We start from the raw sequence: 21,165 nt of genomic DNA on the forward strand, positions 1-21,165 counted from the left end.
TCCTGCGCATTTCCCAGAGTCGCTACCCTTCTTGGCAGAAGTCTATTGATTGCCCTGGCAACTTGGATCACAACAGACCCCATGGTAGATTTACACACTCCAAATTGATTCCCCACTGACCGGTAGCAGTCTGATGTTGCAAGCTTCCACAGAGCTATCGCCACTCGCTTCTCAACTGTCAGAGCAGCTCTCATTTTAGTATCACTGCACTTCAGGGCTTGTGAAAGCTCTTCACACAGTTCCATGAAAGTGGCCTTGCACATTCAAAAGTTCTGCAGCCACTGCTCGTCATCCCATAGCTGCATAACTATGTGGTCCAACCAGTTAATGCTTGTTTCCCGGGCCCAGAAGCAGCACTCCACTGTGTCAAGGTGATACACAACTGTCACCAGAATCTGCGAATTGCTCCACTCCATGGCTTCAAGCAGGGCTGCTTGAGTGGCATCATGTTGTTCTGCGCGGCAGTTCCTGCTTTGGCTGAGCAAATACTGCATCATAAGGCATGAGGTGTTCGTAATACTCACAACAGTGTACAGCTGTGTGGGAACCATGCTTGCCGTGCTATGGCGTCTGCACAGGTAATTCTGGCTTAGGAAAAAAGGCTTGGTTTGTTTGCCATTGATTTCAGGGAGGGAGGGAGGGAGGTAAGTGCATCATGGGAGGCTAATGCCATGTTCCCATAACCACCTGCGCAAATGTTTTGGTCCCATGAGGCATTGCAAGCCCAACCCAACATTCCACTCGGCTCCATGCACCATGGGATAGCTACCCACAGTGCAGCGCTCCGTGAGTCGACGCAAGCCCTGCCAGTGAGGATGCGCTCTGCTGACACAATGTGCATAGTGGGACATGCAGAATCGACTTGACACTGAGCCTCCAATTTAAGCAACTTAAATAAAATCGACCTAATTTTGTAGTGTAGACATACCCTGAGTGCATTTTCAGGAGTCAGAAAAAGTTATGGTCCTTTGTGTGTCATCTCTACTATACAAACAACGTAGTCCTGAAGGGATATTTCTAATATTTACACAGAGAAGTTAATGCCCTATGCTCTAAAACATATTTTAACAATTCAGAAAGCCTAACTATTAAATATTATAACTTTTTAAAATAGGAAACATCTTAACTTTGGCTAAACCACCATAGGAAAATTGCGTTTTTTCATTATTGCATCTAGAAGTTCATTGTGGCACAATAAAATGTTATCTTTATTAATTCCATAGCAAAGTGGATGTGTAATTCACAACTGAAGTTAGCAGATAGCCTTTTAGTTTTAAATCTAGTCTATCCATGTTTGATATGTGTTCATTTGTTCTATTAACTCAGCCCAAACTTAGTGCATAAAGCAGTAGCTAACATGTAAACTGTTTAATTTTTGGGTACTCTTAAGGAGATTTCATTCATCACTCACATATGCAGTTCAGACAGCTGCCTGAAAGAAGCCAAGTTACACAGGAATACATATATATCTCAACTTAACATTCAAGAAAGGTCAAGAAGGCACTAGTTGTGCTTTCACTAAACATGTAGAGAGATGGATGGGTAAAATCCAGATGCTTAGAGGTTATCTGGGGCGCTGGTTGGCTAAAAGGAAGTCCTTGTCTCTGCACATCAGACACAGTTTCAGATTTCTAAGGGAGCCACCAGCAGTGAAGAAAGCCCAGGTAGCCATAAGCATCATGATAATATAAGATGGCACTAGGCTGCCTTCATACTGAGGATTCTGGAAAGTCTGCAAAAGGAAAAGAAAAATCATAGTTCAGTTGAACAGCAACAATTAAATTAACATCCAAAGTTCTTTTCATCAGATGAGATCTTAGAAATCCAGGCTGCCTGCTCTGCCTGGATACTAACAAGCCAGGGGGATAATTTTTAAGACATCAAGAGTTTGCCAAGTGTCTTGGCCAAAATTCTGCATTTGGCAGTGCTCTAACTGCAGCTCTTCATTGCAAATGTTGCTGCATTTCAACAGTTAGCCACTGTGCATCTTGTGGCCCCAGACTATTTTGTACCGAAAATGCTTACAAAAGACAACTTAAGAAGGATGGGGTAGGCAAATAATGCAAAGGACAAATATATCCCGACTGGAAAGTTATTGGAGTGAAAACACTTGTTTGGCTTTTACCCTACAAATAATTCATTAATTTGCATTTTTGTTTGATTATTAAAGCCATGATCAGCAGTCCTAATCAGAAATGTATTCCCTTCTACCCCTCCCCTCATATCAATCTAGCAGACTTTAAGAATATATAACAGGTGAACTCACCACACCTGATACCAGCAAATGGCTCAGGATGACCAGTGCCAGTGCCCACCACTTCTTCTTTTCACAAGCATCAAAAAATACAATGCCCCAAAAAATGTGCAGCAGAACAATGGCCAAAGTCATGAATGCTGAAAGACAGTATATCATTAGTCCTCACTACTGGTAAGGCATTACATGTACAAACACACACAGTGTTTTCATTTATCCCCACCACCTCTGGTTCAAACTGGTAGTATGAGTATCCATTAATACCTATACAGCAGTCTACACAAGAGAACACAAAACTCCATGTATTTTGCACACACATTAGCAACAGCTGTAAATGTAATATAGCTAGGCAGCCAAAAACACATACATTTTTACCTAAACGATTGGTTTTGATGTGCTTATCCCAGGACTTATACAGCATCATAGCAAAACTATTCACACAACTGATTGGATCTACTGCTCCTCCTTCACTATGCATAAGAAATAGGGACTGTTTTCCTTGTCTTCCAGCAGAGGATTTCAAATCCATATTTTGGAAGAGGTAAGAAAGTGGGTAAAAGTCACATTTACAACCTGAAAAACATTTATATCCTGAAGCAAAGACAAAGAAAAAAATAAATGGGTTTTAAACTTCAAAACCAATTGAAAGAAAGAAAATCTTGCTTACTAGTATTGTACAGCAAAAAGGAGAAAGGAACTAAGGGCTAGGTCCACAAAAGAACTTAGGCACCTAACTGACAATGTAGGCACCTCAATCCAACATTTATGTGCCACCGAGATCCCCCAAATGTCTGCTCAGCTGCTGCCTAGCTCTGTAGGTGCCTAAAGCTGGTATGCACCTAAATTTCCACCATGAAAGAACCCTGGGTGCCTAAGTTTCTGCCAGTGAGCACAACTGCCTCAGTCTAGGCACTTGGGCAGCTATTGTGCACCTCAGCCCCAGCGGATTCTCAAAATAGGCTTTCCCCCATTTATCTTGCATGAGGGGACTGATATGGTAGGCATGCTCAGAGCACACCAAATCCCACACAAAAGGGGGGGGGCAGAAGAGGAGGTGCCCCTGTCTTATAACTTTTATCTCAGTGGTTAGAGCGCTCACCCAGGATGTAGGCAACCTAAGTTCAATTCCCCCACCTCTGCCTGATGTGGAGAAGTGGTCTGAACTGGGGTGTCCCACCTCTTAGGAGAGTGTCCTAATCACTGGGGTATGGGGTATTCTGGGGCACGGCTCTCTCACTCTCTCCTGTTGAAGCTGTTCCACTACATAAAAATAAATAGTCAATGGAGTTGGGGGACTGGAACCTGGGTCTCCGTTTCCAGGTGAGTGCCCTAACCGGTGGGCTCCACGCTCACTCCCACACTTTCTGGTCCAATTACTATTTTTAAAAATCAAATGTACTTCTTACAATTATTGCTGTTTATTTCTGCATTTCACGTAGCTTGAGCCATAATTATACAGAGGCAAATGCTGCAAGGTTTGTATGCCCAAACTGCAGAGGAATAATTTAAATGCAAATAACTATTTTGCTTTATAGTATTTAGGGTTTGGGTTTTTTTTTTTAAAATAACCACATAGTATAAATTTCTCTATATTTTTAGAAAATGTAAACTTCAGGCATAATCCACATGGCAACACCCCTTTAAAAGGAAGCCATGTTAAAATATTCTCAAGTTTAAGACTTTATAAAAGTGCTATGTAACTGGTACCATTGAAGGAAAATCAAACAAGACATCGGATACCAGTGTTAGTTCCCAACTCAGTCAAGTAAACAGACAAGGACAATTTTTGGATACCCTGTGATTTAACTAAAACACAAGTAAAAGCAAATACAATAATACACAAACTACACAAAAATTTCCCATGTTTTCCCCCCCAGACCACACACAAAAAATATCAGTAATGTGATGGACAGTCATATGCCACTTGAAAATGAAATTGTTCAAATGCCAGGAATAACGCAGGCAGGTGCAGGATGTCTGGTACCTTCTGCAAGACAACACACAACACTGAAATTTCACTTTGTTAACGTGAATGTTTGTTAAATGCAGAGAACACTATTTTTTCCTGATAAACAATAAGATAGCGAAGAGGTGGCTTGAAAACAAGGGAATCAAACATGCCAACTAGACAGTTGGACAGTTCTGGTTTCCAAAGGATTAGAAACATCACATATGTTCCTTTAGGAGCACACCATGCTTACAGTTTCCTTTCAGGGAAGGTAACTCAAATGGGAATGAGCTAGTGAAGAAAAACAGAGTTAGCTGTGTTTTGAGCTTCAGCCAGAGAGGAATAAAGCCTCCCTTTACAGCCCAAACGAGGAGAACTGGAAAGATCTTACTCCAGAGGAGTCCATTGACTTGGTCCACGTTACTGCATGCACAAAAAGCAAACTGATATAGGTATCAAGAGGATTTATTGTTAAATCTTTTGAGAGAACCCACAATACTTATAGAGATTTGTGGGTCATGTATATTTGTTAATTTTCGAAGTCCTCTAGTATATTTTTTTCACAGACTTTGCTCATATTTGTGTATAAAAAGGTGAAAATAAATCTTTGTTTTTAAATGTTACCTCTTGAATGTACTACTTAAAATGAAAAGGTACATTGATCATTGGTGATCATTGACACTGGATGGTAAACATGTTTTAAACAAACACACACACATCCACCATGTTACCATGAAATATTTAGACACTATTTATGTAGTACATAGCATACATTATGCTCTGCCTATGCAGTCAGGAGATAGTGGGTGCTAAAATACACTGGAAAATTGTTAAATTTGGGAATAAAGTACCCAATTTGCTTTTTAACTGATGTGGCATTTGGTTTTCAGAGTTAGAGACCCATGTTGGATGTACCTAGCTTCCCAATAGCTACAAGTGCCATAATTTAATAACCAAATTATGAGCAGCAGAATTAGCAGTTATACAAGAGGCAGCAGTATTATTATTTGAAGTACAGAAGCATCTAGAGGTTTCAATTGGAATTAGGGTCCCATTATTATTTTATTATTTAAGTTTATACTGTAGTATCACCTAGAACTGCCAACCAGGTTGGACACCATTGTGCTAGGAGCAGTACAAACATACAATAAATGACAGTCCCAGCCCCAAAGAGCGAACAGACAAATAGTAAGAGAGAATTTCTGCCTCCAAAAGTTTTCAATCAAAATGAGGAAAAAGATGGGAGAGGAAAAGACAGTTACCTTTTCCGTAACTGGCGTTCTTCTAGCTGTGTTGCTCATGTCTATTCCACAATAGGTGTGAGTGCTCGCCATGTGCACCGGTGCCAGAAGTTTTTCCCATAGCAGTACCCATAGGAGAGCGCCGCAAGTGATCTATGGTGCGGTATAAGGGGCTTGCACGCTCCCCCCACCCTCAGTTCCTTCTTGCCAGACAACTCCGACAGAGGGGAAGGAGGGCGGGATGTGGAATGGACCTGAGCAACACATCTCAAAGAACACCACTTATGGAAAAGGTAACTGTCTTTTTTTCTTTGAGTTGCTCATGTGTATTCCACAATAGGTGATTCCCAAGCTATACCTGTTGGAGGTGGGTAGGAGTTCACAAACTCTTGGGACGGAGCACAGCCCTGCCAAACCCAGTGTCTTCCTGGTCTGGGAGACGATCGCATAATGCGAGGTGAATGTGTGAACTGAAGACCATGTGACAGCTCTGCAAATGTCCTGATGGGGACATGATCTAAAAAGGCAGCTGACGAGGCTTGCGCCTAGGGTGACCAGACATCCCGATTTTATCAGGACTGTCCTGATATTTGCTTGTTTGTCCCACGTCCCGACCGAACATCGGTCGAGACACTGGACAAACAAGCAATTTTGCCCTCCGCTCTGGCACACAGGTGGAGCCCGGAGGGGCTCTTGTCCCCCCCCGCCCCAACTCCACCCCCTCCTTTCCCCATTGGATCCCTCCCAAAATACCCGCCCTGTCCCTGCCTCTTCCCCAAGCACGCAGCATTCCTCCTCCCTCCCAGGTTTGCACACGGGCCATGGCCTGGGCCGGGAGTGCAGCGCAAAGACTGGTCCAGCCCTGCAGCCCCCGGGGCAGCGCAGTGGGTCTGGGGGCCGCGCCCGGGTGGGTGGAGACATGCGTGGGGCAGACACGCTCCTGCCGGGAGGGGCTGGGCCCGGCTGCCTGGTTCGCCCCCTGCCCGGGTGGGTCCCTGAGCTCCCCGCGGCCGGAGAAGGGATGCCCGGAGCTGCGGGGGTGAGTGTCCCAGGCGGGGCAGAGCGGAGCAGCCTCTGCTGCGGGGTCAGTGCGACTGAGCCCGGGAGCGGCGAGACTGGGAGCTGCAGAAGGGGCCCGGAGCACGGCTCGGCTGCACAGCTCGGAGCCCAGGAGCGAGGGGATGGGGCAGCTGGGGGTGTATCGGGGGTCGGAGCCTAGAGTTGGGTGGAGATGGGGCTGTGCCACTGGCAGGGGGAAGCGCGCGCGCGCTCCAACTTTTTTTTTTTTTTTTCTCCGCGCCTCCCCCCCGTGTCCCAATATTTCATCTTTGTCATCTGGTCACCCTACTTGCGCCCTAGTCGAGTGTGCCCTCACAATTGACGGCGGAGGGATTCCCGCCAGGTCGTAACAGGTTCGGATGCACGAGGTGTTCCATTTGGAGAGCCGCTGAGTGGAGATCGGCCAACCCCTCATGCGCTTGGCCGAAGTGATGAACAGCTGAGAAGACTTCCTGAACCGCTTAGTCTGTTCCAGGTAAAAGGCCAGAGCCCGTCTCACATCCAGCATCTGGAGGCGGCGCTCCTCACTGGACGCGTGGGGCTTGGGGCAGAGGACTGGCAGGAAAATGTCCTGACTCATGTGGTAGGTGGAGATCACCTTCGGGAGGAACGAAGGATGTGGGCAGAGCTGGACCTTATCTTTATGGAATACCATGTACGGGGGCTCAGAGGTCAAAGTTTCGAGGTCCATCTAGCAGATGTGATCACCACCAGGAAGGCTACCTTCCACGAGAGGTGCGACCAGGAGCATGTAGCTAAAAGCTCGAAGCGGGCACCCGTCAACCAGGCCAGCACCAAGTTCAGGTCCCACTGTGGGACTAGGGGCCTAACATATGGGAAGAGATGATCCAATCCCTTAAGGAATCGGCCAGTCGTAGCATGAGAGAATATCGTGTGCCCCTGCACCGATGGGTGGAAGGCCAATATGGCCGCCAAGTGCACCTTGATGAACGAGGGTGCCAGGCCTTGGGTTCTAAGGTGAAGGAGTTAGTCTAAACTGAGCTGGAGTGGGGCAGCCACGGGGGAAACGTCCCGCTCAGCCGCCCATCGGGAAAACCGAGACTACTTTGCCAAGTAGGCTCGACGCGTGGAGGGTCGCCTGCTTTCCAAGAGGATGTGCTGAACCCCTTCTGAGCATGTCCCTTCCTTCTGACCTAACCGTTGAGCAGCCACGCTGTGAGGTGGAGTGCCGCTAGGTTGGTGTGGAGGCGGTGGCCCTGGGAAAGCAGGTCAGGGTGAGATGGCAATGGCCACGGTGGAGCGACTGCCAGGCTCACGAGGGTCCCGTATCAATGTTGCCTGGGCTACACCGGGACAATCAGGAGGCCCCGGGCCCTGTTCATCTTTATCTTTTCCAGCACCTTGCTTATCAGCAAGACGGGGGGGGAAGGCATAGAGAAACTGGCTGATGCCAGTGAGTGATCTGCATGCGGACTGTTTACGCTGTCTGGGGGAAACCCATCTCAACGATCGCTGCAAGATTTGCAGGTCTTTCAAGCCTTGGACCAAGAGAGAAAGGGACATTTGGCTCTGGGCTTTCCTGATTGAGTCGGTGTTGACCCCGACTCCGGTGCGCCGCTCTGAGTCGGCACCAGGTGCCGCGGTGTCGGTATGCGGCGACCCCTCAGGGCCACCTATCAGTCGGCACCACTCCCCATCCACGGGGCATGCCAAGAAGGCTAAGAAGAGGCCTTTGCCACAGCAGCACCAAAGCAAGACCGGGGGAGAGGCTAGACCCATGTTGGGCAGTCCACGGTCCCCATCGGCCTCCAGGCCTCCAACTCAGGTGTAGCCCAGCCCAGTCGGAGCAGGCTTCTCTGGATGTCCGGATGCCCTCCACGCCAGAGGCCCTGCAAGCAGCCCGGACGTTATGTCCCTGCCGGTACCAGGGGCACCGACAACAGCGGGTCTCCGGTCCAGAGGCAAGCCACCGCTGGGATCTCCACAGTCACCCCCTGCTCGGTACCGTATTGTGGAATACACATGAGCAATCACTCGAAGAAGAAACAGAGGTACAGAGAGGGGAAGTGGCTTGCCCAAGGTCACATCGAAGGTCACTGGTAGAGCTGGGAATGGTATCCACATCTCTTGACTCCCAGTCCAACACCCTATCCATTAGACCACACCCACTCCCAAGCACAACTGACGATTTGTAACATCCACCTACAGAAGTCTTGTTTCTGGGCTCTCAAGGACTACCTGAGTTCCAACCCAGAACTGCCCCGGACCTACGTGGCCTTGGTCAAGTACCGGTAATTTATTCTCCATATCTTAATTTCAAAAGAATTTGACACAGAAGTTGAATGCTCATCTTTTTCAGCTGTCACTCTGTGTTGCCTTTACTGCACAGAGTTGTTTCTATGGTGTCTTAGGACAAGAGGAAAGCATATATCTGAGTCAGTGCTCTCCCCACTCCATTAGATTGGGGTTTTTATTAATGTAGTTAATTAATACACAACTATCCGAGTTTAGAAAGCAGGAGGCAGACAACTGAAATAACTGAGCTATTAGTCTATTCCAACTGAGCACGTTCACAAGATCTCAATGGGGAGGGGGGGGGAATCAAACAAATCCATATTGAAAAACCTTGCCTTTTAATCAAAAAGATCTCATATTTCAAAAGTATAAGCTAAGGTCAAAAGCATCTGGTACAATTAAAACAAGTGCTCTCAAAGAAATCAAATATAATATTTCAATAATGCACTGTTGTTCTTTGAATAAAATATTTATATTTTGCAATCTGAGAAAAGTAGGACTTCCAAAAAGGAAATGGAGAATTTAATTCTTATCTTCTCTCTTAAAACAAAATTAGCAATATATTTAAATTACATGAAATCACAACCATTTGAAGTCACAATGATGTGAGATAGCGCCATCTAGGGACTAAATATTGTAAAATTCAATTGGGATGCTTGGTTAAGAACATTTCAGTTTCTTCATAACACATCTTAACAGTTTGATTTAAAGTTTTAACCACAACAGGAAATTTAGGAACACCTGTTATGCAACAAGAAAGCTGGAAACTTTCTTGTTGTGTATTTATAGTTTACAGTTCCTTAAAGTGCTGTGGGGTTGCAATATACACCATATAAATGTATACTAAGCACAATACAAAATGTCTAATGCAGAGGTGGGCAAACTACGGCCTGCGGGCCGGATCCACCCCTCAGGGCTTTGGATCCGGCCAGCGGGATTGCCCCCCGTGGCGCTGCGGACGCCGTTCTCAGAAGCGGCCGGCACCACTTCCCTGTGGCCCCTGGGCGAGAGGGCAGAGGGCTCCGTGCGTTGCCCTTGCCTCCAGGCACCACCCCCGCAGCTCCCATTGGCCGGGAACGGGGAACCGCAGCCAATGGGAGCTTCAGGGAAGGTACCTGGAGGTGCGGCAAGGGCAGCACACGCGGAGCCCTTCACCCCCTCTCACCCCCAGGGGGCCACAGCGCTTCCTGGAGCAGCGCAGGGCTGGAGACAGGGCAGGCATGCAGGGACCCTGCCCTGGCGCGCGCCGCTGACACTCTGGAGCCGCTTTAGGTAAGCGGCACCGGACCGGAGCCTGAACCCCTCCTGCACCCTGCACCCCAACTCCCTGCCCTAAGCCCCCTGCCTGCACCCTGCACCCCAACCCCCTGCCAAGCCCCCTCCCACAGTCCGCACCCTACCTGCACCCCTGCCAAGTCCCTTCCTGCACCCCAACCCCCTTTCCTGAGTCCCCTCATACATCCTGCACCTCTCCTCTGCCCCAATCCCTTACCCTGAGCTCCTTCCTGCACCCCACACCCTCTCCCGCACCCCAACCCCCTGCCCCGGCCCTCCATACAATTTCCCCACCCAGATGTGGCCCTCGGCCTAAAAAGTTTGCCCACCCCGGTCCAATGGTTGTTTTGAAGAAAAAGCCAAGGGCAGTGATACTTTATTCTTTTTCTCTCTCTCTCTACACGCAAACACACACTTACATTTTGTAAAGTGGCAACAATAGTTAATTAAAGAGGTATCAGGAGATTAATTGTAACACTGTAGCCAATGAAGTTAGCTACACAACTGTCCGTTTTTGTAAAAAATGTGCATAATTTTGGACACATCTTACCTCAACACGAATATAAATGTTTAAAAATGATGGAGCTTTCTATACAATCAATAACACACATATGGTGTCCTTAAATATGTCAGGATATTAGTCAGGATTTAGACTGACTTTATACATTTATGGATTCACATTTCTACTGTTCTTCCCAAGATCTTCTACAGGCTTCTGCCACTGATACGGGGTATTCAAAATCAATAAAATTGAGTCATATGTTGTGTACTTTTTCTGTGGTCTTTCAGCAATGGACCTACAACCAGCAGAGACTAGTGCTGACTTTTTTTTTCCCCCCTACTCTCCTCTCTCTCTCTCTCTGTGTTCTATTGGCTTAAGAAAAAGCACTGAACAGACACCTACCACATAAAGTGACTGAAACACTTATTTCTCAACAAGATATCATGCCATGTATAAGGGAATTTCAAGTAAGCATTTTACCCTTTGTACGTCTCTATGCAAAGAGAGGGAGAGGGAATGTGTTGAAATCAAGACTTTATGTTTTTAACTTTTTCATTAAAATTTTTCTGCCTGATTCTTTGCTTTCTGCGTGTTTAATAAACAAAAAGAACAATTTATTGCTCTGTGATGTTCTACAAGCAAAACCAAGTCCCTGGCAACTCAAATTAATGTTAATGATTAGGAAGTAAGGCAATTAACAAATAGGAGCAACTTAAAATTTGTTAAATCTGATCAAACCTATTGTACCTCTCACCCTGTCATGTCCTACACTGCCAAAATTATTCAAAATGAGTGGACATTCCTTTAAAAACTCATGGGCGAACCTTAAGATAGTCCAACAGTTCTGCTCTGCTTCTCCACTGTTCATGCCTCTATGGACAACTGACGCTTCCGTAACAGGGCCAGGAGTGATTCCCTTCCTGGCAACCTTTATAGAATCTGCTTTATGGTGGAAAGATCAAAAGCCATTAAGGAAAACAATAGATGAGTGAGCTCGTATTTCTGCAAAGCAGAACAATATTTGACCCTAACAGAGGCAAAGACCTAGCCAAACCCAGTCAGTGCTGCAGTCAAACAACCCAATTTTTCCTACCAATTTTTAATGTACCCAGTTGAACTTGCACAAAGAATCTATTTCTCTCTACCAACCACTACACCAGCAGAGAAAGTTTATTTTTCTCTAACAGAGTCTAGCAGCGAGCATATGTTTAAACAGTCTGGTCTAAAGTATGGTCCTTTAATTCAATTCCAGATGAAATGCCTGCCTTACAGAATGGCGAGTTTTAATGAATGTACACTGCTTGCATCCACTAAAAGAAAGAATCCCCTAATCAGTCTCTTTTGAAAACACCACCAGAGACCATGGATAACGTAAAGCATATACGCTTTTCAAAACATAAAGTTTTGGAAATCTCTCTTACTCTTGTTCTATTCTTCTGCAATAATTCAAAGTTGATGTTTTCATATTACTAGGGGTATTATTTATGCACGATCTGGGTGATCTGATTTACATATCAACCTTGAGATAAACACCCAAGGTGTCCAGAAAAATGTGTTTTCCTTAGCTTTGCATTACCTAAAGAGGTACTCTAGTTTTGCAATGATCAAGATCAGAATGATAAACAGATCTGACTTCAAAGAAATAGTAAAATAAGAAAGAACAGTGCCAAAGTCCTAATTTGTGTTATAGTCCTTTTAGACTTTCATATATGGGAGGAATACCCTTAAAGGAAAAGGAATACATAAATAAATACAAGTGATTTACATTCTTTATAATTTGATGTCATTGCAACCTCTATTTTATTACACTGAAACTTTTTTCCATGTCAAGAAAGTAGCATATTTTTAAAAAGCCATAAAGTACACCAAAATTAAAATATTTACAAGAGATTTTAAGTTGCAGAAAAATAACACACCAAATGCTGGGATGTTTACCAATGTGAGATTGACTTCCAATCAGTTGGTGGTTGGGACCCTGAATGTCTAGAGGCAAAACTAGTAAAATATTTCTTAAAAAGCTGAATTCTTAATTAATCTTATGCTTCATGAGCCAAAAATTAACATAACTGTTTAGTGAAAGTTATGTTTATTCAAATGTATACTAAGATCCACACAAATATCTCACAGTACAATTAGAGCCCTCATAATGGGTTAAATAAAGTTTTCCATGGGCCACTTATACCAGGAAATGTTAGGACCTTTTCAGAAAAAATGACTGAATAAATTCAGTTTTCACTTGCCCCTCAGTCCCCACAACAATCACCAGGCCACACTCCCATGCACAGATTTACCTACCAGAAGACAGGAAGTACTGAGGAGAATCTCCATAAATACCCACTGTGCCTGGTCCCAAGGAGTCAGTCAGGATATTCACAAGAGAAAATACTCCACTCATGATCCCAAAACCCAGGCCAGACACTATACAAAGAACAGACACAAACACACAAAAGACTAATTACAAGTCTTTAGACAAATCCTCACATTACCTGCAGGTGGCAAGATTTTATAAGTGAAGTCATTCATATTCATAGTCATATTCAAAGACAAAAGAATCTCTCCATTTCATTCCTACATTATATTTTTATTGGAAACCAACTAATTCTTTGGTTGTGATGGAGGAGGAAAATAATACTTAGAACTTACAGAGGACTTTACATCTTCAAAGTGCTTTACGAACATCAACCAACACTCACAATTCAGCTGTGAAGTGAACAAATATAATTATCCCCATTGCCTCGAGATGGAAGTAGGAGAGGAGGTTAAGTGATTTTTCAAAGACCATAGAGCGAATCCATGTCAGAGCTAGAATCAGAACTCAGATATTATTGTCTCCTCTCAACTGATGGCAGTTTTATTAGAAGAGACAAGGACAAAATGGGCTTGGAAGCACCATCTTACCCCAAAAGATAAGTAGTATGTTGGAAGATCAAGGTTGAGGTATGCTGGCTGGGTCATGTGGGCACTGACATTGCCTCTATTATATAACATCTCTTCCGTAGAGAGAGAACTTCATTTTTCAGAGCTGTTAACATGTTATCTTTCACAAGTGCTAAATCCACATGATTGTTTAAAAAAAAAAAGATAATATTTTTTCTGCAAACTATAGAGACTAAACTTTATTGAAAGAAATATACAGAATTAACATAATGCTTCATGACAAAGTAGAATCATAGTTTTACTGCATCTCATATTTCAGCACAACCCTGGTCACCTTCACACAAATTAACTGAGCTCAAAAATAAAAAAAAAAAGATTTTGAGAAACAGTGTAGCCTAGTAAATTAACCAGAGAACTGAAAACATGGAATTCCTGAATTCTAATCCTCATTCTCACAGTAATTGCCTCTAGGATCTTGGGCAAGTTTTTTTTTGTTTTTTTTGTTTTTTTGTTTTTTTTTTTAAGTCCCATTTATGAAGTAGGGATGAAAATAATTACCTAGCTCCTGGAGCGTTTGTAAGAATTAATTAGTCAATGGTTGTAAAATGGCTCTGAATTTGAGAAAATAATTCTTAGCAACCTTACGTAAACTGAACATCTATAAAGTAAGTTTTTACATGCCTGTTGGAGTCTACAAGACTTTGTGAAACAAATAAAAATGGAGTAACAAATAAACACAGTCTGCATGCAAAAGTTAACATTTTCTGTGGCTATAACATTTTACAAATGATTTTTTTCTAACATGACTTTTTAGAGTACATGTTAAATAGTTTTGACTGCATTTCAACTTACCATAGGACAATTGTCTGACGGAGATGGGTAGGGTTTCCTCCTGGCTTATAGTCATTAAGCCCTTATTAGCTTTTCTGAAATAAAGACAATATTTTTAAAAAGTAGTATTTTAATGTCCATACGTTCTATTTTTCAACTTTGCTACTTCAAACTAGTCAGATCTTATTTTTAAAATGTCTAAATGAAACAAGAAAGCCACTTAAATAATTATATGCAAAGGATGGGAGAAGGCTTTTCAAAGCAAAGGTCATCAGAATTTTTCAACATGGGCAAAGCAACTTATTTTCTCGTAGTCTCATTCTCAGAAATGGCTTAAGTATTTTGGCTGAAATTTCTTCTAAAAAAATTCACCCTGTGGTAGACATCCAGCATGGAAAATTTTGGACCATATGGATGAAGATAGGAAAAGTTATACACAACTGAAAACAGGATATTATAATAAGTATTGTTGGGCAGCCTTCATAATAGATGGTGTTACCAGCCCCTCCTATAATATTTTAGTTCTGGATAAACTTAAGCCAAACATTTCAGCCTGTTTAGCAGAATTCCTAATGGGGTTTTTTACCTTTAACAGTTACTATATCTTGGTCCTGATCCTGCAAAGACTTACTCATATGCTTAGGTTAAATAACTTAAATGGGATTGCTCACAGTGCATAAAGCTAAACATACGCTTAATTCTTTGCAGGATCAGTGCCCATGTCTGCACTCTTTTCAGGGGCTCAGAGTCTCTGGGTTAGGCTTAAAGGGGCAAAAAACAAGGGAGATGTCATGCTAGGAGTCTACTACAGGCCACCTAACCAGGTGGAAGAGGTGGATGAGGCTTTTTTCAAGCAACTAACAAAATCATCCAAAGCCCAAGATTTGGTGGTGATGGGGGACTTCAACTATCCGGATATATGTTGGGAAAATAACACAGCGGGGCACAGACTATCCAACAAATTTTTGGACTGCATTGGAGACAACTTTTTATTTCAGAAGGTTGAAAAAGCTACTAGGGGGGAAGCTGTTCTAGACTTGATTTTAACAAATAGGGAGGAACTCGTTGAGAATGTGAAAGTAGAAGGCAGCCTGGGTGAAAGTGATCATGAAATCATAGAGTTTGCAATTCTAAGGAAGGGTAGAAGGGAGAACAGCAAAATAGAGACAATGAATTTCAGGAAGGCAGATTTTGGGAAGCTCAGAGAGCTGATAGGTAAGGTCCCATGGGAATCAAGACTGAGGGGAAAAACAACTGAGGAGAGTTGGCAGTTTTTCAAAGGGACACTATTAAGGGCCCAAAAGCAAGCTATTCCGCTGGTTAGGAAAGATAGAAAATGTGGCAAAAGACCACCTTGGCTTAACCACGAGATCTTGCACGATCTAAAAAATAAAAAGGAGTCATATAAAAAATGGAAACTAGGACAGATTACAAAGGATGAATATAGGCAAACAACACAGGAATGCAGGGGCAAGATTAGAAAGGCAAAGGCACAAAATGAGCTCAAACTAGCTACAGGAATAAAAGGAAACAAGAAGACTTTTTATCAATACATTAGAAGCAAGAGGAAGACCAAAGACAGGGTAGGCCCACTGCTTAGTGAAGAGGGAGAAACAGTAACAGGAAACTTGGAAATGGCAGAGATGCTTAATGACTTCTTTGTTTCGGTCTTCACCGAGAAGTCTGAAGGAATGCCTAACATAGTGAATGCTAATGGGAAGGGGGTAGGTTTAGCGGATAAAATAAAAAAAGAACAAGTTAAAAATCACTTAGAAAAGTTACATGCCTGCAAGTCACCCGGGCCTGATGAAATGCATCCTAGAATACTCAAGGAGCTAATAGAGGAGGTATCTGAGCCTCTAGCTATTATCTTTGGAAAGTCATGGGAGACGGGAGAGATTCCAGAAGACTGGAAAAGGGCAAATATAGTGCCCATCTATAAAAAGGGAAATAAAAACAACCCAGGAAACTACAGACCAGTTAGTTTAACTTCTGTGCCAGGGAAGATAATGGAGCAAGTAATTAAGGAAATCATCTGCAAACACTTGGAAGGTGGTAAGGTGATAGGGAACAGCCAGCATGGATTTGTGAAGAACAAATCATGTCAAACCAATCTGATAGCTTTCTTTGATAGGATAACAAGCCTTGTGGATAAGGGTGAAGCTGTGGATGTGGTATACCTAGACTTTAGTAAGGCATTTGATACGGTCTCGCATGATATTCTTATCGATAAACTAGGCAAATACAAATTAGATGGGGCTACTATAAGGTGGGTGCATAACTGGCTGGATAACCGTACTCAGAGAGTTGTTATTAATGGTTCCCAATCCTGCTGGAAAGGCGTAACGAGTGGGGTTCCGCAGGGGTCTGTTTTGGGACCGGCTCTGTTCAATATCTTCATCAACGACTTAGATATTGGCATAGAAAGTACGCTTATTAAGTTTGCGGATGATACCAAACTGGGAGGGATTGCAACTACTTTGGAGGACAGGGTCATAATTCAAAATGATCTGGACAAATTGGAGAAATGGTCTGAGTTAAACAGGATGAAGTTTAACAAAGACAAATGCAAAGTGCTCCACTTAGGAAGGAAAAATCAATTTCACACATACAGAATGGGAAAAGACTGTCTAGGAAGGAGTACGGCAGAAAGGGATCTAGGGGTTATAGTGGACCACAAGCTAAATATGAGTCAACAGTGTGATGCTGTTGCAAAAAAAGCAAACATGATTCTGGGATGCATTAACAGGTGTGTTGTGAGCAAGACACGAGAAGTCATTCTTCCGCTCTACTCTGCTCTGGTTAGGCCTCAGCTGGAGTATTGTGTCCAGTTCTGGGCGCCGCATTTTGAAAAAGATGTGGAGAAATTGGAAAGGGTCCAAAGAAGAGCAACAAGAATGATTAAAGGTCTTGAGAACATGACCTATGAAGGAAGGCTGAAAGAACTGGGTTTGTTTAGTTTGGAAAAGAGAAGACTGAGAGGGGACATGATAGCAGTTTTCAGGTATCTAAAAGGGTGTCATAAGGAGGAGGGAGAGAACTTGTTCACCTTAGCCTCTAAGGATAGAACCAGAAACAATGGGTTTAAACTGCAGCAAGGGAGGTCTAGGTTGAACATTAGGAAAAAGTTCCTAACTGTCAGGGTGGTTAAACACTGGAACAAATTGCCTAGGGAGGTTGTGGAATCTCCGTCTCTGGAGATATTTAAGAGTAGGTTAGATAAATGTCTATCAGGGATGGTCTAGACAGTATTTGGTCCTGCCATGCGGGCAGGGGACTGGACTCGATGACCTCTCGAGGTCCCTTCCAGTCCTATAATCTATGAATCTATGAATTGTTAAAACCTCAAATTAATGCCAAGTACCTTAAGAACCTTTATCCAAGCAAAATTCAGTTTACTAGTGTAATAAGAATTTGGAAAGATTTGTTAGAACTTGTTACAGGGTTTACACCAATTATTTTGATGCCAAAAACAAAAATAAAGATTTTCGTCTGGTTTACCTACCCTCATTCACTGGTCTTTGAAATAAAATTGCCTAAGCAGATACCTTGATTATTTTGCAAATATTTTTAGCCAACACCTAAATATTGTGAAGCCACTTGTAAAAAAAGAATTTGATATCTGATTCTTTTGCAGAAATGGTAGCAGTGGAGAGTAACATTTGTGTCACATGAAATGATGCCACTTATATCATCATGAAATGCATTTCTTATCGAGGTCAGTGAGACAAGCTGTTGTTCTTGCAGTCAGCCATGTTCACTCAACTGCTGTTTCTACAGCATTCACAGGATGTAAATTATCATGATCTAAAATGCCACCATATGACACTGTTATTCAGTTCCCCCAGTTTTCCAGCCTGTATTAATTTTGTATTCAGACTTAGATGGAATTTAAAGAAATAAAAACATTGTATTTTAAAACTTTTTCCTAGATGCTATATATCTCAGATTTCATTTTGCTTAGGGATATAGGATCAAAGTTTTAATCTGAGTTTTTAATAACTAAATTACTGATATAGCAATGAGGAATCAGAAATTCTGGAAAACTCACAAGCAGGGGACTACAATAATTAATGAAAATGTCAACATATAAGGCTGAAACACTGGAGTTTGTTCTAATTAACAATCAAGATTTTTTTTTTTAATGGAGATCCTTGACAGATGAGACCCAAGTTATTTATTTTTAAATTCTTTCTATACCCTTATTATAGAAGAGAAAACAGTCATACATTAATGCATCTATTAGGCCTGTTATTTTTATCTGAATGCATCATATAATACAACACTTTCAAATCTGATTTTCAAGTCACGTTTAGAAAGTTTTCTTTGTAACATAAGGACTTCATACTTCTTAATATATCCCCAATTATGCAGAAACTGGTGAGGCTGTAAGAGGAGCGCTAGCATACTACAGACTACCTATTCAGGATATTCAGTATGATCCTCGAAAGAGTAAGGGCAATGTCTTCACTCCCAGCGCTGTAAAAAAAAAAAAAAAAAAAAAAAAAACAACCCACCCCACCAGGGGAGTTGCTACCAGGTGCACTGCCACTTTACAGTGCTGAAACTTGCAGCGCTCAGGAGTGTGTTTTTTCACACCCCTGAGAAAGTCGCAGCACCATAAAGTGGCAGTGTAGGCAAGGCCTAAGAGACACAAGAAACGTTTAACTTACTTTAACAGTTTGTAATAGGCAAATCGGAAGACTTCCTGGAGCAGGACAGAGACCATCACTCCAAAGATGAGCAAATTTTTCTTTACTGATGCATTGTTGCTCCCACCAATCTGCACTGCAATGAACCATACAAGGGAAGAAAGCAGCAACGAGACCAGCCAGAAGAAACCTCTAGTTTAAAAAAAAAAAAAAAAAAAAAAAAGAAGGAAGAAAGGGGAAGCAGGGGAGAGAGGAGACAACCCATCATGCATATTACCAGACTATTCAATTACCTAAATAAATAAAAAAGATTCCATAGCTTGTGTTTAAAAATCTCTAATATGGGACTCCTCAATGTAGCAAAGGCATTGACAAGGAAGCCCTGGCTTGAAGTGGGTGACAAAGCAGACACATACTCTCCCACAAACCCCATTTACCATGCTAATACTGTAAACTATTTGAAAAACTAATTTTAAAAACAGCTTAGACTAACAGTTTTACCCCCAAAGTAGACAGAGTATACTGTGATTAAAATGGTTTCAGAAAACCATTTGAGAGCCTTGACTACACAAGGAAACTGAACTGTTGCAGGAAGTGGACTGACCATTCTCAACTATGCTGCCTGAGACAACAGTGAAAAGGTTTTGACTGGGCTACGTTATTTTCAATATGAGTTATGGGGGCACTGCTGCTAAAAACTATTTTTGCTGACATCTATATTTCTTACCATAGCCAAAGCATTTGGGAATGGCTGCTAAATGTGGTTTTAATCTTGTCTTTTGGGAGCAAATTCTTGTTAGCACAGGATTGTCATCATGGCTATGTGGTCTAAAGAGCACCCAGGAGTTTGCCCAACTTAGAATCACAACTGTCTGGACGCTCACACCCCCCCCCCCCTTCCCCAATCCTTATTCTCCAGTAATATCCCCTACTCCTGTTGCCTGGTTAATATAAACTATGACTAGGGGCTATCACTGGAGAATGTGATTCTTTAATAAGGGTTGGTCCTCTAGTGCTGCCCACAGCTGGAGTGGGGGTTGGGGTCCCCCACATGTGACACTAAACCCAACACCCTGAGTTGGGGGGGCTCATGCCCTAGTACTAGGCTGGTGTTCCCCACACACCTAACTTCTCCCTAACCGGGATGTGTGCGTCAGACCTTTGCCGGGGGCGGGTGGGTCCTGCTGTTTTACAGAGATGTTACCTCTCTCCGGCTTTAGGGGAACAGGAAGCTCATACACTCAGGTGGGATCTGAAGTCACCACCTCAAATACACCTTGGTCTGGGGGCTTCTCCCGCCGGGAGATGGGAAGAGAGGTTCGTGCCATGGGGTGGGGGTATCTCCCGTCGGGGGGCGGGAGGAGGGAAAGAGGGGCTGACACCCACAGTGAGGGGCCTGGGGGTTACTCCGCCGGGGGGAGGGGGCTCCTCCCCACCTGCCCCTGCACAGACGCTGCATGACTGCCGAGCGGTCTCAGGAAGGTATCGCTCCCCGGCCCGGCCCGGCCCCGCCCCGCCCCGCTCACCCAGCGATGAGGAAGAGGAGGCGCAGCGGCTCGGCGGCGATGGTGCAGACGCACAGGGCCAGTGCCGGCCCGAAGGCGATGAAGCTGCACCCAATGAACACGGCCGCGGTCATGGCGGAGGAACCTGGCCCAGACCCGGACACGCCCCCATCCAAAGCCCACCGCTGCCACCGCCCTCTGCTGGGCTGGAGCCCGAACCAGGGCCTCGGCCTCCCGCTGGCTCTGCGGGCGCCTGGTCACTGGCGGGGGTCTGGCTCCTCAGAGCAGGGCATTCTCCCCAGGCCCGCAGCCCTATTGGTGGGACCAGGGCTAGTAGCGGGAGGTGGGAGACGTGCACGTGGGGCGGGCTCAGGACGAGCCTGAGGACTTGACACAAGCTCTGGCTGTGTTACAGGAGTCAGGCTGAAGGAGGAGGACGGGACTAGCCCTTTCTGTTACAGGCCTCACCACCTGGGGCTTGAGGTGCTGTAGGCTTAGCACCCACCAGCTCCTGCAATAGTCCGTTGCCACTAGGAGCTATCCCAACTCCCTTCCTAGCAAGCTGCTGGCTATAAAGCCTACAGGGCCAACTCACTAAGTCATAAAGCCAAACAGGGTTTTTGCTTACTAGGTAAGATGATCACTAGGTGCTGGTGGATGACCCCCAGCAGGGACAAAATTTCTCTCCTCTTACAGTCTTCCTCTAGCCTCCTCCTGAAATTATGCTTCCCAAATCATACTATTCCTTGGGTAAACATTTAAGCA

General features: G+C 44.0%; 1 protein-coding gene across 6 annotated transcripts; it reads right to left on the bottom strand.

Moving 5' to 3' along the window:
* Positions 1–1,184: 1,184 nt before the first annotated feature.
* Positions 1,185–20,736, bottom strand: APH1B (aph-1 homolog B, gamma-secretase subunit). Of its 6 annotated transcripts, none has more exons than XR_004647383.1 (7): positions 20,422–20,735; positions 18,917–19,087; positions 14,265–14,338; positions 12,831–12,953; positions 11,360–11,474; positions 2,267–2,394; positions 1,595–1,732 (listed from the first exon to the last, which is right to left on the bottom strand). XR_004647383.1 is itself a non-coding variant. In XM_034783482.1 (6 exons), exons 1-6 carry the CDS (start codon positions 20,532–20,534, stop codon positions 1,565–1,567), a joined length of 777 nt encoding a protein of 258 aa, XP_034639373.1. In that variant the 5' UTR covers positions 20,535–20,724; the 3' UTR covers positions 1,185–1,564. The 6 variants fall into 6 exon arrangements, 3 of the variants coding, with proteins under 3 accessions (XP_034639373.1, XP_034639374.1, XP_034639375.1); XR_004647381.1 differs by having other exon boundaries at positions 11,360–11,477; XR_004647382.1 differs by having other exon boundaries at positions 1,597–1,732; positions 2,272–2,394; positions 11,360–11,477; positions 20,422–20,736.
* Positions 20,737–21,165: the final 429 nt, after the last annotated feature.

Source organism: Trachemys scripta, chromosome 10, assembly GCF_013100865.1.
Source record: "Trachemys scripta elegans isolate TJP31775 chromosome 10, CAS_Tse_1.0, whole genome shotgun sequence".
In the NCBI taxonomy this organism is placed as follows: domain Eukaryota; kingdom Metazoa; phylum Chordata; order Testudines; family Emydidae; genus Trachemys; species Trachemys scripta.